This window comes from Vanacampus margaritifer, chromosome 16 (genome assembly GCF_051991255.1).
Source record: "Vanacampus margaritifer isolate UIUO_Vmar chromosome 16, RoL_Vmar_1.0, whole genome shotgun sequence".
Lineage (NCBI taxonomy): Eukaryota > Metazoa > Chordata > Actinopteri > Syngnathiformes > Syngnathidae > Vanacampus > Vanacampus margaritifer.
In genome coordinates, this window is record NC_135447.1 from 9451333 (window position 1) to 9466464 (window position 15132).

Sequence of the window (15132 nt, forward strand, 5' to 3'; positions counted from 1 at the left end):
AGATGGACAATAACCCGAAGGATATTACGAAAGCGACCAAAGAGTTTTATTTTACACAAGAAGTGGAAGTGGATCATCTGATCTGAATCCAATCAAGCATGCATTTCGCTCGCTGAAGACCGTTGTAATTCCTACAATGTGAATGTTAGACTTTTTTTTTTTTTGTGGTCCAATCAGACTTCAGCCATTATGTGGTGTTGTGCAAAATATAATTTGCTTCAGAATCAGTACTGCTGGTGAAGTAATTTATAGCCCACCGACACCAGGTAGCCCCAAAGACCACGAGTAGATCGAGGACCTGATCTAAAAATAGCTCAGAAGTGATAAAGCATCGTGATTTTCAAGGAAATTTGACAATTTAAACAATGGAAAAATATAAAGGAAAAAAAAAATAATTAACAAATTATTTAATCATTTATGCGAATTTAAAAAAATAACTGATATATTTTTTTATGCATTTTTTTTAGTTATTTAAAATGGCTAAATTGATTAAATGCATAATTATTTTCTCACCACTCCTGCTCTAAATTGTAAATAGGTTTGTGTGTGTGTATGTGGTTGTTTTTCTATGCGTCTTATGTGATTGGCTGGCGACCAATCAATTTTTACATAACAGTTCACGTTTTATTTCATCAGATTTTTTTTTAAATATTATTGTTTTTAGAGTGGGGGTGTTTATTTTATTAGTTTTTAGTGTTTCAAAAGAGAGGAGATGGTTCGAAAATACTTTGTTTTGGTTTAGTTTTTCTTAGTATTAGTTTTAGTTTTATTATAATTATAGTTAGTTTTAGCTGGTTTTGTAAATATTAAGTGTAGTTTCACGTATTTAAAAAATATATATTATTTGGATATTTCTTTCCAGCATTTGAAGCGGTATAAAGACGCTTTTTGTTTATAACCGTGGTCATTTTATGATCAGGAACTAGAAATGACAAGAATAGGAAATTTTAAGGAGAGATTATGTATATTAGGATATATGGGTCTTTCTGTATAAGTATCTGTGTTTGTTTGTTTTTTAAGGAAATTTTACAAGTCAAATATACTCAATATCAGTATTGGTGACAACTTGAGCTGAGTACTTGTAATGGTATCGAACATCCATACTCAACAGATTTCCGAGTCAGATTTCTCCTTACTTCAAAATAAAACAGAGGGATCAATTCTGTTTAAATGACTTCCTATGCTGGTTAAAGGTCAGACAGCCATGCAGGAAGGATTAAATAAAAGTCTTTGACCCAGAGGAGAAAATTCACGTTGGTTAACAATGTGCGGATCCATTCATGCATTTGTCTTGTCCTGGGTGTGTACCCTCAGCATCACACTTGCGCCTGAGCCACATCTGCATGCGTCTGCCTCTTTTCAGCGGTGACTTTTGAAAGCGCAGATCATCTGGGATTAAGCCCATATAAGCACTCTTGCGATTGACTGCGGCCGTACAAGCAGCTGGGAAGGGGGGGCATTCTTGATCCCCCTCCGTGATGGCGTCCTCCTGGTTAAAAGTGGTGGGATTAGTATGATGCGTGCATGAAGTGACCGCCGCAGTGCTCAAATATAGAAAATATGTCTGGGGTTGTGTGAGTTCTGGCTTGGAACACTTCACTTTTGTTAAAAAAATTTTTTAAAAAAAAGTGACACCGTCTATATAAAAACAGGAATATAAAACTATTTTTCTTTGAAATGATGATCAATTCACTTTTTACTTTCCTTAAGATCACACAATGTGCACAAATCCATAATGACTACTAATTTCAAAACATCTTTGTCAACGTATGTTTTCTAGAGGAAATCCAAAACACTTTAATAATTCAAAGCAAGGGTAGGGAACCTACGGCCCACAAGAGCATTTGATCTGCTCCATTTTGCACTTGATAACGCCTCAGAGGAACTGCTGAATGCTATAAACCCCCAAACATTAGACCCACAAAAGCTCAGGATATATTGAGTCATATTTTTTTCATAAATTTTGTATGGCGCTCAAAGGGCCATTATAAAAACTGAAAGAGAAAATAGGAAAAACAGTCCCCAGCCACTCATAAATACAGCTGAAATTGCTACTAGTCAAATTTTTGCACCTCGGTTCAAGCCACAAAATATGAATACTGTTTATGAAAGAGGTCACTTTTGTGAATGGCTCATTTATTGGCTGATTTCAGTAAGTCCTTACTATGCAGTTTACTTACTAATACTGTAATATTTGAGGAGCAAAAAAAACAGTTTTTTCATTTAGATTTATTTTTTTGCAAAGACAGATTAAAAAAAAAAAAAATATATATATATACTGTATATATATATATATATATATATATAATTTTTTTTACGAGCATATGTTTTGCCGACGGAAGGGGGCGCCATATAAAATCTCGCCTCCGACACCACATTGGTGTCATGTCATCATTTGGCCGCCAGAGGGCGGCAGTACGGCGTAGCTGTTAAGGATGCATCAGAGCTTGCAAGATGCAGATCAGGAGAGACAGATTTTGAGAAAAATACTTTAGATGTGTTTGTTATTTTTCACAATCAATAGAGTAGATAAAAAAGTCTATGGATTACTACTCATTGTGACACAAGGTTAATATTTTTACACGTTGTACTGTATGTACTCTGAAATCAAATGAAATATAATAGGAATACTGTTAACTGATTAAACGGCAGTAAAGTTTATTTCTAAATGATTACATTGCACCACTGTAAGCCAATTTCAAATGTAGTCTGTTTTGATCTTACTTTTATCATCTCAGTCAGTTGTTCCATGCCTCAATAATCAGATTGCTGTTTCATATCATCTTTTCCATTTTCAACCCAATTCCTTGTAATTGCTTTCATTAACGAACACACTTTCCTCAGTGGTTACTTCTGTGCGATTGTTATCACTTTATTGCCGCCGTTTTAATTTCCCTATCAGATTACTTTAACCACCCGTAATTTGATTACTTTCCCCCCAGATTACAGTTTCACTTTCTACAAACACGGAGTGCTGCCCCCTGTCCCCCTTTGTCTCATATTGCATCCAGATGTTGCTCAAATTACAACCATGTGCTAAATGGGGTGCACGCACACACTTGGTCTCGCCCCCCGACCGCCCCGCAGATTGACACAATATGCGGGAAACGCACACGGTCAGTAATAGACTTGAGTGGCCATGTTTTTGCAGTATAATTCAACAGTTATGATAGGCCGTCATTCATCCAAAACGGGCTGACACAGCAGGAGGGCATCGGGGGTCCAAGTGGGGGGCGCCGCATTTATTATGCACCCTAAAGGCAGACTTGAAGTGAAAGAAAAATCTCATGTGGCAACATTAGCTTGTTTGGGTGGTCATCGTGGATTAAATGAGGCTCTTTAAGAGCCGGTTCGAGTGCTCTGATGGGGGTTGAGCAAACACACTGGATGATGATGATGATGATGATGCTCAGTGTGAATGTTCTGGGGGTGCAGCTTTTAGCTAAGATTTATCTTTGAGGGACGGCGAGGTGAGAGGGTGAGTTAAGGTGCGTTCGCACGTGCAGGCGAGGCCTCCGGGAAAGGTTAAGAGCGTAAAGCCATCAATCTAACTTTTGGCCGGCAGAGTTCAAGAAGGAAATCCATCACAGCGATCAGAAACATGTTGAACATGCTGCCGGACACGCTCGTGCGATTTCACGCACAAAGGCCGCCTCACATGGACGGGGGAATTCAATCAGCGCGGGTCAACTTTCCCAATTCGGCTGACGTTTCACACTGAGAGTATCGGCCAGGCTCGCACTTCTTTCATTTCCTCATGAGAAGCCATCTTGGCGTTCCCAAAAAAAAAAAAAAAGGCGCCACAGGGGAGCCGGGGAGGCCCAGACGCTTGTTGCGAAGGTGTTAGTGTTCATGTTCACATTCTTCAACCCTGCGACACCTCCAATGAAAATATGATCTGCTCTTTGAAGTCGGCTGAATTATGGCTGTTTTGGAGTGCTGCCATGTGTGTGTGTGTATGTGTGAGGGGGGGGGGGTTATGAAGAGCCTTCCTTCTCTCATCTTTGGGTCGCTTTGCTTTCTCTATGGTGCGCAAATCAATATCTGAATTAAACAAAAATGAAATAATTATTTAAGATGTGCAATACCACATTTTTCAGTGGTTTTCTTTGTGTGTGTGTTTAACACCTAGAGGTGATAGCAAACATTTTTCGGGGGGGGGGGGGGGGGGGTATGTAGTTTCTCTGCATATCTACAAATGCCGTCAAATTTATCATTAGTGATAGTGGTCAGGTGTGAGGCTATGTAAAATATTTTTTTATATATGCTGTGGACCGCTAGAAAAAGAACGGTGGGCCGCAAACTGCCCCCGAGCCGTAGCTTGGACACACCTACATTACCGTGAATGAAAATGTCGCAGGTGAGTCACAATAAGCTTTAAAAAAAAAAAAAAATCACCTTTATTATACACTATTAATTTGAATTTATTTGCATTTGTTTGCTCTAAATAGAGGATTAATTTCAACAAAAAAATAAATAAATATATATGTATATATATCAAAGGCAGGTCTGGGTTGGGTCGGCCTTCCTGTGTGGAGCCTGTATGCTCTCCCCGTGCTTGCGTGCGTTTCCTCTGCGTACTCCGGCTTCCTGCCATGTCTCAAAAACATGCATGTTAACTTAATGGAAGTCTCTAACTTGTCCTGTAACGGGTAGACGGACTCTTTCAAATTCTAAATCACCATTTCAACCTCAGAAAATTAACTATAGAGGACTTTTGTTTTACTTTGTTAATATCTCAGCACATAGAATCATTAAAGTATTGTATATTGCATATAACTATTGCAGTTCAACTGGCTCAAATTGAAGACTTTTGTTTACCTATAGGAAATTTTCCTTCTTTAGTTTGATTGATGGCTAGATAGTGGTAGCAAAAACAAAATCAAAACAATGAGCAGGCTGTCTGTGTGCGCAACTTTGGCCATATTTTTAATTTGAAAGTCAAACATTACAAACGCATTCCGAAAGCGACAGCTCGGAAGTAATCTCCCTGAGAAATGAAGTACGAGCGACGATAATCATAACGTTGAGGAGACAGCAGGGGGGTCTGTCGTCTGCAGATGAGCCGGGCGCTGGAAAGTCCAAAGTTAATTCGACGTTGACTTCCCTGCAGCCTGGGAGCATAATGACAGTCTTAGTGGCTCTGTTTGAGCAGGTGGGTCAGATGCGGCCCTGCTGCTGTTAAGTCAACAGGCAGGACGGCGAGCAGCAGGGAGCGACACGACAAACCAAAAGATCACTTGAGGGGGGCTAGTTGTGCAAGTGCATCATCAACTTTATATATATATATATATATATATATATATATATATATATATATATATATATATATATATATATATATATTTATATTTATATTTTTATATATATATTTTTATATATATTTATATTTGTATATTTGTATATTTTTATATATATATTTTTATTTATATATTTTTATTTATATATATATATTTTTTTATTTATATATATATTTTTATTTATATATATATTTTTTTATTTATATATATTTTTATTTATATATATATATTTTTATTTATATATATTTTTATATATACATTTTTTTATATTTTTTTTATATATACAACAGAATAGTAAAAGTTTGCTATAAAAACACTAATAATCATTTGAAATTGGTTTGGCTCGATCTGAAGAGCCTATATGTTGCATTTGTGCCACACTATATATATATATATATATATATATATATATATATATATATATATATATATATATATATATATATATATATTTTTTTTTAACACATGGCTAGCCATAATGTCTGTTAACCAGAGGCTGTTCTGCACTGTGTTTCCCACAGACAAAGTTCTTGTTCCTTTCCTAAAATCTTCTATGTGTGTATCCTAATGATCACAGCGTCATATTACATAATTGCCCCTTTATTTAGTTATTACTTGTAAGGTAGAAGTCTAGGAAATTTTGTGGCAAGCTTTCACAGACCACATAAAATGCCGAGCGGGGCCAGATGTGGCCCGGCGGCCTTGAGTTTGACACGGGTGACCTAAGGTGACGCCTCATCCACGTTGCCTGCTTGACCCACAAACATCAAGACGTTTGGATCAAACTGTCTGCCAAAGGAAATCTGGCTCTGAGGAAATCTGGCAGCAAAAGGTTGCATTTGATTTAGTTTGGAAATCTAAATGTCCTTCTTTCTGCTTCCAATGATGAAAAAGGAGGAGAAGCCAAATTAGTTCAGTCAAGTCTGATTATAAAGCGAATATAATATAAATACAGTGGCGCCTCCCCAGAGTTGAACGGCCCAATGTGAAATTCATCTGATACAAAATGTCAAGAGTTCCAACCGCTGTGTTGGTTTTACTTTTCACTACTCACTGTAATGATCTTTTTCCCACTTGTATGACAATTAGACTGTCAAAAAGTCAGATGCATGATGCGACTCTCTGTCGCCAATCGTCGTTGCATTACAACATCCATCCCTTTTCACGGGACAGATGCACTACCTGGGTCCATTTGACAACTTTTTGGATTTGAATTTTTGCTATTTTAGAGTAAACGCTTTAAAAACAGTTGGGTAAAAAAAATAACTGAAATTGGGTCAAAAGGGACCAACCCAACATTTAGGGTTATTTATTTTTAAACAGACCTCCCCTCCCCAAATTGTGTTATTTTAGAGTAAACACTTTAAAATAGTAAAAAAAAGAAGAAGAAAAAAGAAGAAAAAAAGTTGGGTAGTCAATTACCCACAAAACACCCCCCAAAATGCACTTGATTTTTGTTAATACTTTAAAAACAGTTAAAAAATAACATAAATTTGGGTCAAAAGGGACCAACCCAACTTTCTGGGTTATTTATTTAACCCAAAAAGTTGGGTCAAGTGAACAACCCACAACACAACCCCCAAAAATTCACTTGATCGTTGTTATTTTAGAGTGAACACTTTAAAAACAGCCGAGTTAAAAAAAAAATTGTAGCCCAAATTGAGTCAAAAAGCGGCAGACCCAACTTTTTGGGTTCAATAAATCACTCCAAAAAAATTGGGTTGTTTTGTGGGTTATTCACTTCACCCAACTTTTTGGGTTATTTATTTAATTTATTGGATTATTTCTTTAACCCCAAAAGTTGGGTCGGTATCTTTTTGACCCCATTTGGGTTATTGTTTTTAGAGTGAAAATTGTTGCCCGAATTACTTACTTACTTTACATATGGGCAATGTATGATATGCATTGAAACAGTAATGGAACTATTTGCTTTCCATACAGGATCACATGCTGCTTTTACCCCCCCCCCCCCCCTCCTTTTCCTTCCGCATACACACACATGTACCTGTCCCACTGATAGACCCCCACCACGCACACACACATACACACACACACAGACCCACACTTGAATGCACACAGGAATGCAAGTGGAATGACACAATCCGCCAAATGCAAAAAGCTGGCCGGCCTGCTCGCTAATGAATAGCCATTCAGACCGCGGGACAAAGCTGCAGCTGGATTTGCGCTACACGGCGAGGTCAAGGGTCACTCCGAGCACTGACAGAAGTAGAAACCAGAGATGAATGCAGGGCTGTCTTTTGATTAAAACAAAAATATATGCCTTTTATTTACCGCCAATGCTCTGATGCTTGCGGGCCACACAAGAGCAGCGCAAGTCGAGCAATGAGTCAGGAAAGAGATCATCAAAGTGCATTCATCAGGCAGACTTGTTAAAAAGTCCCGGCAGGTTAGCCTGGTTATGGTAGGAAGCGGAGAGCCAGAGTTTAAGCCTCTTCTTTTTCGCTGTGAGCCCATCTGAGCCCGAGGCGGAAGAGAAGAAAAGAACATCTCCTCCTGATTAAACAGGGCTGAGGACCAGGAAGGGAAACAGAGGAGAGGACAAGCTCCCAGCCTTTGGGGCAAATGCTCTCTGGAGAAACACAAGCCGGGAGTCAGCCTCAGTATTGCTCCCTTATTAATAAAACTGGGGCGGCGGGATAGATGAGAGAGCAAAAAAAAAGGTAGAAAAACATGCCGTTAGCTCTTTTATGATATGAAGAAGAGAGACAAGGAGCTGCAACTTCACATCTGTTAGCAATGAAAAGAATTTTACAACAAGGAGGTTGAAACCTATCTGGAAATGTCTTTGGTCAAAAGGTGGATCTGCTTTATTGTACCGATTAGACTTTAAGACAGGAGTCACAGCGGGGTCACAGCGGGGTCACGTGGGCCTGTCAGAAGAGACTGAAGACAGGCTAATGACGTGGATTTTCACTTGAAGGCCACATGGGGGACTCTGTGATGTCATCTCCGTGCACTGTACCGTGGAACGCTGCAACTTAAGGGCCAACACAATCTTGCCAAACACGTTGTTCAAATCATGAAACATAAAAAGGAACGATATAATCTGTTTCACATTCATCTGTCACCATAAAAAGGTTAGGAACAGTAAGACACATTTTTTTTCAGTAACATTCTTAATTTATATAAACAAGTTAACCACGGAATAATAACACAACATGAACTATTGACCCTTTGATGATGTGTGACATTAGCACACAGGTAGCACTGAAGCTAGCTTACATACCCGTGGGAAAAATGTACCACTTTGACTGCCGATATGGCAGGAAAATAAAATCTTATTTTTCACAAATTCCAATTTTAATTGCATAATTTAAAGTACATGTCAAGACAACAACAACAAACAAATCTTCTCTATAATAATATAGTTAATGCGCCCTCACTATATGAACTTTTTTTGTTTATCTTACGGGTCGGCCATTTTGCCACTTGCTGTCGACTGAAAATGACATCACAGTGCCAAAGGCTCAGGTGAAGAGTAATGACCAATCACAGCTCACCTGTTTTCTGGGTGTGGTCATGTTACGTTCGCAAGCTGAGCTGTCATTGGTTATTAACTGAGCCCTGAGCAACCGTGATGTCATTTCCAGTCACCAGCATTAAGTGGCAAGATGGCTAAATGTTCCTGCTTTATTCATACTCCATAAACACAATATTCATCAGAATACCGTGTTTATTAGACAAGCACAGAACATATTGTAAAGAAAAATCTTGATTTGACTTTCAGTTGAAATAAATCTGTGTTGTGTGAGCTATGGAAGCTGTTTTGTTAAATTACCGGTATATAAATGAATAAATGTTGTATAATTCTAAATACATTATAATTCATTACTGTTATTGGCCAGACCTAATGACTAAGTATTAAGATGATAAAAACAGTCAGTGAATCTCTTCATAATGACTAAATAGTTCTGACTTTGTTAATGTACATTACAGTATGAGCCCGTTGCTAAATTATCGACGTCCACTCATTTAAGGCTTTATTGAACTGAGCAGCCAGGATGCGTGTTTTATTTTCCCTACTAATCATTTTTACAAGACTATGATATAAATATTCTGGTTTCCGTGGTCGTTGTCACACTTTTCTTCTCTTCTTTTCAGTTCTCGTGTGACTTTTAGAGGCTTATTTCTCCCTAAACATGCCAGTTGGTTTTTAAGCTGTTGAGGGCGTTTGAATTTCTTTTTGTATCCACTGACAAATAAAACATCTCACACAATGAATATTTATGAGCATTTTTATTTATGAATACTGAATACAAATTAGCCTACACACAGGACAGTAATCAAACATCTTTTTTTATGTATTATTTCAAAGTGGAGTATATCGAGACCTTCAATATGAAGACCACATTTCCCACGATCCTTCATAAGGAACGTTTGACACACTTGCGTCGCATCCCCAGTGCTTTGGATGAAGGCTTGTCATGGTTTAGATGAGTATAAAAAAAAATATATGGCACACTAAGCGCCAGTTTGATTTACGCTGATGGCAGTCTTAAGTCCACTCTGTATTGATTATAAAAGTGCAGCCATAAAATGGCCGCACACTTCCTGCACCTCATTTCGGCGGCTTCTTGTTAATCAGCGAGGGTTAATTGCGCCTCAATCTTCTTAAAGCCACCAAAAATGATCCCAGATGATAAAAAAGCCATTTTTAAGCTCCTGTGAGCTACAATCTGCCCCATCAGGTACAGCGAGGAAGGTTGTTGGGGGGGTGGGAGGTGGGGGGGGCGTTGTTCTACATTATGCATTACCTCACTTATCTTCAGCGGCGCAAATTAAAATCTAAAATGCCAACTAAAAGAAGGATTCTGCGTCTTATGGCCCATAGAATGAGCCACATAGAAAGAAGTGGTGCGCCTTTTCGTGTCCGACATGGCTGTTTGGCAGGATACTTTCCCAAAATGCACTGCAAGGCTGTCAGCCTCCTGGGGGACGTTATGCAAACTAATTGCCGTAAATGCCAGAAAGAGAGTCTTACCCTTTAAAAAGATGCAAAATCTTGGGAGTAAAAAAGAAAAGAGAATTACAGTTTCTTCTTTAGCAAGCGCTACAAGGGAGGGAGTGGGGGGGGGGGGGGGAGGTTGCTAATCAAACAGCAGCTCTGTGCTGTTATTAGCATTCCATTCTGAAACCAGGGGATTCGGCACACTGGGTGCATTATTTGTAATCGGAGTCTTTAAGAAGACTTTTTGTACAGCTTGAGGTTAAAACAGAATCAATGTTGAAAAGATAAAAAATGCCCCCCCCCAAAAAATTACAGTTGCTGTACATTTAAATGAAGAAAAATACGATGTCATTTTTTTTCACGAGAAAAAAAAAGAAAAAAGAATGGCACTGGAAGATGATGAACATGACATAAGCACGGACGTTTGAGGCCAGAAAGGTTCCTGGTCACGTTTGGTCCATGTTCAAGTTTCCATAAAAGCATGCCGTAGAAAATGTTCGTAAACGGACGTTAGAATTCCCACAGCGGGCCGTCGTTCTTTTTACTCCTCCACGCGACAGCCAGACGGAAGAGGATGAAAGAAGTTATGATGAAAAGCGAGCACGGAAAAGCCGCTTTTACACGCCACACCTGAGTAAAGAGAGGTCACGTTGAAATCAAATGAATAAAACAAAAAAAAAAAAGGACAAATCCGACAGAGTTCAAGTGTTGGATTGTTGATACGAAAGCTGTGATCCAGATTGCAGCAGACGTGCGTGAGTGGCTCGTGTTCGTATTAACACAACACCGAGACCTTTTCGTTGGCCTTTAGCTTCTTTGCTGCATTTGACAGGCAGCTGCTTTTCATCACCGTGTTCTTTATTCTTCTCTCCGCTTGCCACTTTAAACGGGGGGTCCTTCCACACATAAGCGCGGCCCACTCAGCCAGGAGTCCTTTTTTGCACGTGCCGGCGTCGTCTGTGATGATTGAGCTCCAGGCAACTCTCGCTGATTCTCGCTTTTCAGGGTGATTAATGATAAATTCTGCCAATGTGTCCAAAGTAGGTCACAGTAAAAGATCCGCAGAAATTTCTGGCATTTTTTGTTCAGGCGAGCTAGAAGGTCACGGGTGCCGCCGTGGTGCTCTTGTTCTGGAAGTTCATGGTCTGGATGCTGGCGAGGATCTTCCTCTGATGGCCGGCCAAAGTCACACCCATGTGTAGCAGGTCTCTGGGGGAAAAAAAAAAAAAGTAATTCAACATCAAATCAGTTACTGATTGTGTTTACAAAAAAAAAATGCTGAAATGCTGGGAGATGCGTTCGTAGTGACAAAATGGACAAGCAAGGGACTAAATATGTTATCATAGGCTTTACATGATCAAGATTTTTCAGCCTATGAGAAAACAAACAAACGATAACCAATCGCCCATTCGATCAGAAAAATCTATTATTGAAACAACTTTTATATTTACAGTCAACCGCTGCCATTCGTGAGGGATTGGGAATGGCCACGAATAGCGAAAACCCACCTAGAATGCAATTGAAATGCATAAGGAAAAAAAATCTTCAAAAAAACACACTGATAAACATGAAATATAACTTAATTAAATATTCACTGAGTCGATTATTGATGTCATTGAAAAATGATGATAATGAGCGAGACCTGAATCGACTCAAATCAGATACTTATTGAACTATTCCTAAAAAAATGCTTCATTGTCTTTGTCAAATGGAAAAATCCAATTTGATGAAAATGGTAAACGGAGTGCACTTATGGAGCACTAAATCGACAACATATGGTATCCAAAGCACTTTACAAAGCTTCATTCATTATTTCTTATTTAAACATGTATCTACTGTATGTATTGAACCGGAGTGGACAGAATTTGATGCAGCAGTGTCAACCCACAGAATTTATTTATTTTTTAATTAGTTTAAAATTGCTTACTTCAAATTCCCCCTTTTTTTTTTTGCTTTGGTCCAGTGAATCCATCTGTATTGTCTTAACAGCTAGCTAGTTAGTTAGCGCTAAGCTAACCCGCTAGCTAGCTAGTTCGCACTAAGCTAACCCGTACTCTTCATTCCGACCTCGTTAAAATGAAGAAGAGGAAGAGGAAGAAGAGCTGTAGCCATGGCAACTTATTTCACGTTGAGCAATAATACGATGTGGGATTCTAGTTAAGGTCACTTTAAGACACAACTGTAAAATAGCTACTGCTTTATTGTCCTTGTCCGCATGCGTGAAGAGCGTGCTACGTTCATATCAACTTCTGAATGGAACTGTTTACTTTTCCTTTAACCGCCTGCCCTGGGCTGCTGTTTTGGGGGCACTGTGATTAACCAAATGCAATCAAAATCAATAAAATAACCAAACTGCAAAGAAGTGAGAGACCACTGTTCTAAGTACGTATTGCAAATAAGGACTGACTGCGTTGTGATCTGTCCCAGCTGCTCCACAGTCGCCAGTCCGGCTTGCAGGAAGCTGTCCTCGTAGCGTTCCATTTTGATGGCCCTCAGCCATTCCCCCACCGAGGCACAGGACGAGAGGGTCAACGGCGAGCGCTGGCCGAGCAGGGGGTAGGAGGGCCTGGGGGAGGAAATTGAGAGCAAACAAAGGAAGAGTGTCACCAAACAAAAACAATACGGAGAAGCTGACATTCTTGTCCTGCAGCCGCATTCCTGTCGACATGCAGAGATCTCATGTGAGGCCGCATGATTGACAGGGATGAACAATGAGATTTGTCAGGGGTGGGGCGTCCTCTACTGTATACGAGCTAGAATGTGGACGGAGGGAAACGTGCACAGCAAGCTGCTGACAGGTCACAGCAGGACTACGTAAGACGAACACCAGGAAAGGGGACGCCGGTCACATGACTGACGGCACGAAAAGACGCACGCGCGCTCGTTCCCGCCGCCGTTCCTAATCTGACCGCTGACCCGTCAATCAACCGGGCGCACGTTGGTCGACTCACCCCGCTCCCTCCTGAGCGACTATTTTCAGCGAGGCCGGGTTTCGGATCAGTTTGTCCAAGGCGCTGACCAGTTCGGCGAAGCGAGGCCGGGCGGAGCGATCCTTCTGCCAGCAGTCCAGCATCAGCTGGTGGAGGTGGGTGGGGCAGTCGGGCGGAGGGGGCAGCCGATAGTCCTGCTCAATGGCATTGATAACCTGGACGCAAGGAAAAATATCGTTATTATGGGAGATAGTGGACAGTCTCATTATCTGAGATTTGACTTATTGGCTTTAACATTTAAAAAAAAAAACACTATATACATATATACAAAAAACGGTTTGAACCAAAGAATCCTTTTTTATTTAAAAGATTCAAGTGAATTGATTGGAACCGAATCAATCTACTTTGAAATATATTGAAATACACAATATATATATCTTAGAAGGAAATGGCACATAAACAGTACTAACAAGTTCATTCAAATAATGAAAAAACATGATACTTCTCGAACGGAGTCAAATCTAATCGAATTGCTCAGATTTCAAATCATCTTTTGTGCACACCCCTAATATATATACATCCTCTATTTGCAGAATGACCCGTTAGCTTGACTGTTACTAATTAGAGCAAAACCAAACACATGCGGTAAACACGCTCCGTTATATCCCGCTAACAACCTGGGCTAAATTTAGCTCCTACTCAACATACAAAGATCTTATCTCTCCGTCAAGATGTTTTGCAACAACATACTTCCTTGACACCAATTGCTACTTTCCTATTAACCAGTGCTTTGGTGCCATCTTGTGACATTTCAGGGCATTACAGAAATACCACAAAAATACACAGAGCGCCGTGAAGAGGTGAGTTTTCAGCAAATAGCTTGGGATAGATTCCATAGAAAATTTGAATTTGTGAATTATGAATAGGTGAATTCCAACACAAGAGCTACATCCAAAAATCTATTATTGTGGTTGAAAGTGCTGCTATTAATATTATACATATCATTATTTAGCTAAACAATAGTGGCAAAGAATTACACTTCAGCTCTCATTAGGATTTTCTTATTCAAGGCAGACATTTTGAAACAGCTCTTGTAGCATCTCTGCTTTGATTGTGCCTAATGATGTGGCCTGTAAGCGACTCGGCTACATCTCTGATACGAATATCCCGACACGATTTTGTCGTCAACTTACATCTTGGTTGCTCATGTCCCAATAGGGCCTCTCCCCAAAGGACATGACCTCCCACATGACGATACCGTAGCTCCACACATCTGAGGCGGATGTGAACTTTCTGAAGGCGATCGCCTCCGGCGCTGTCCAGCGGATTGGGATCTTCCCTCCCTGCGCAAGTGAAAAAAGAAAAAGATTTCATAGAAAGCTTTAGCGCTACAACATTCTCCATGTGAAATATTGTTATGCATTCGGCTCAATAAAGGTTGCTGAATTTTACATGCCGATTTGACCGGGCATGACGTAAGCGAGCTTACCAGGGAGCTGGTGTAGGTCGGGTCGGACGAGTTCTCCTGGAGGAAGCGTGACAAGCCAAAATCGGACACCTTGCACACCAGGTTGCTGTTGATCAGGATGTTGCGGGCCGCCAGGTCTCGGTGGACGTAGCTCATCTCCGCCAGGTATTTCATGCCTGAGGCGATGCCGCGTAGCATCCCCACCAGCTGGATGGGCGTGAACTGGCTGTCGTTAAGCTAAATGGAGGACGGAGAAAAAAGTTTCCGTTTGAATGGGGTCGTCGCCAACCTCAATTTTAATCGAGCTGATTTTGATTTTAATGAAACTTGGTGTACTTGTTTATAGTGACGGAACAACACTAAATCTAAAATTTTAGGTCAATCGGCGGTTTGGGAGTTACAGCCTGCCAATTTAAAATATATATATTTTGGTAAAAGGGGCGTGGCCGCCTTCCTTTGAACCCT

At 40.0% G+C, this 15132-nt stretch overlaps 1 protein-coding gene across 2 annotated transcripts in view; it reads right to left on the reverse strand.

Annotated features, from left to right (window-relative positions):
* Nucleotides 1–9542: 9542 nt before the first annotated feature.
* The window catches only part of ephb4a (eph receptor B4a), a 41054-nt gene continuing 35464 nt past the window's right edge, over nt 9543–15132 (reverse strand). For both annotated transcript variants that reach the window (XM_077546471.1, XM_077546472.1), the window contains exons 14-18: nt 14689–14904; nt 14393–14542; nt 13221–13414; nt 12677–12835; nt 9543–11478 (exon numbers count right to left, since the gene is read on the reverse strand). In XM_077546471.1, coding sequence (XP_077402597.1) covers nt 11364–11478; nt 12677–12835; nt 13221–13414; nt 14393–14542; nt 14689–14904 — 834 coding nt within the window. In that variant the 3' untranslated portion in view covers nt 9543–11363. The remainder of the gene's footprint in view (nt 11479–12676; nt 12836–13220; nt 13415–14392; nt 14543–14688; nt 14905–15132) is intronic.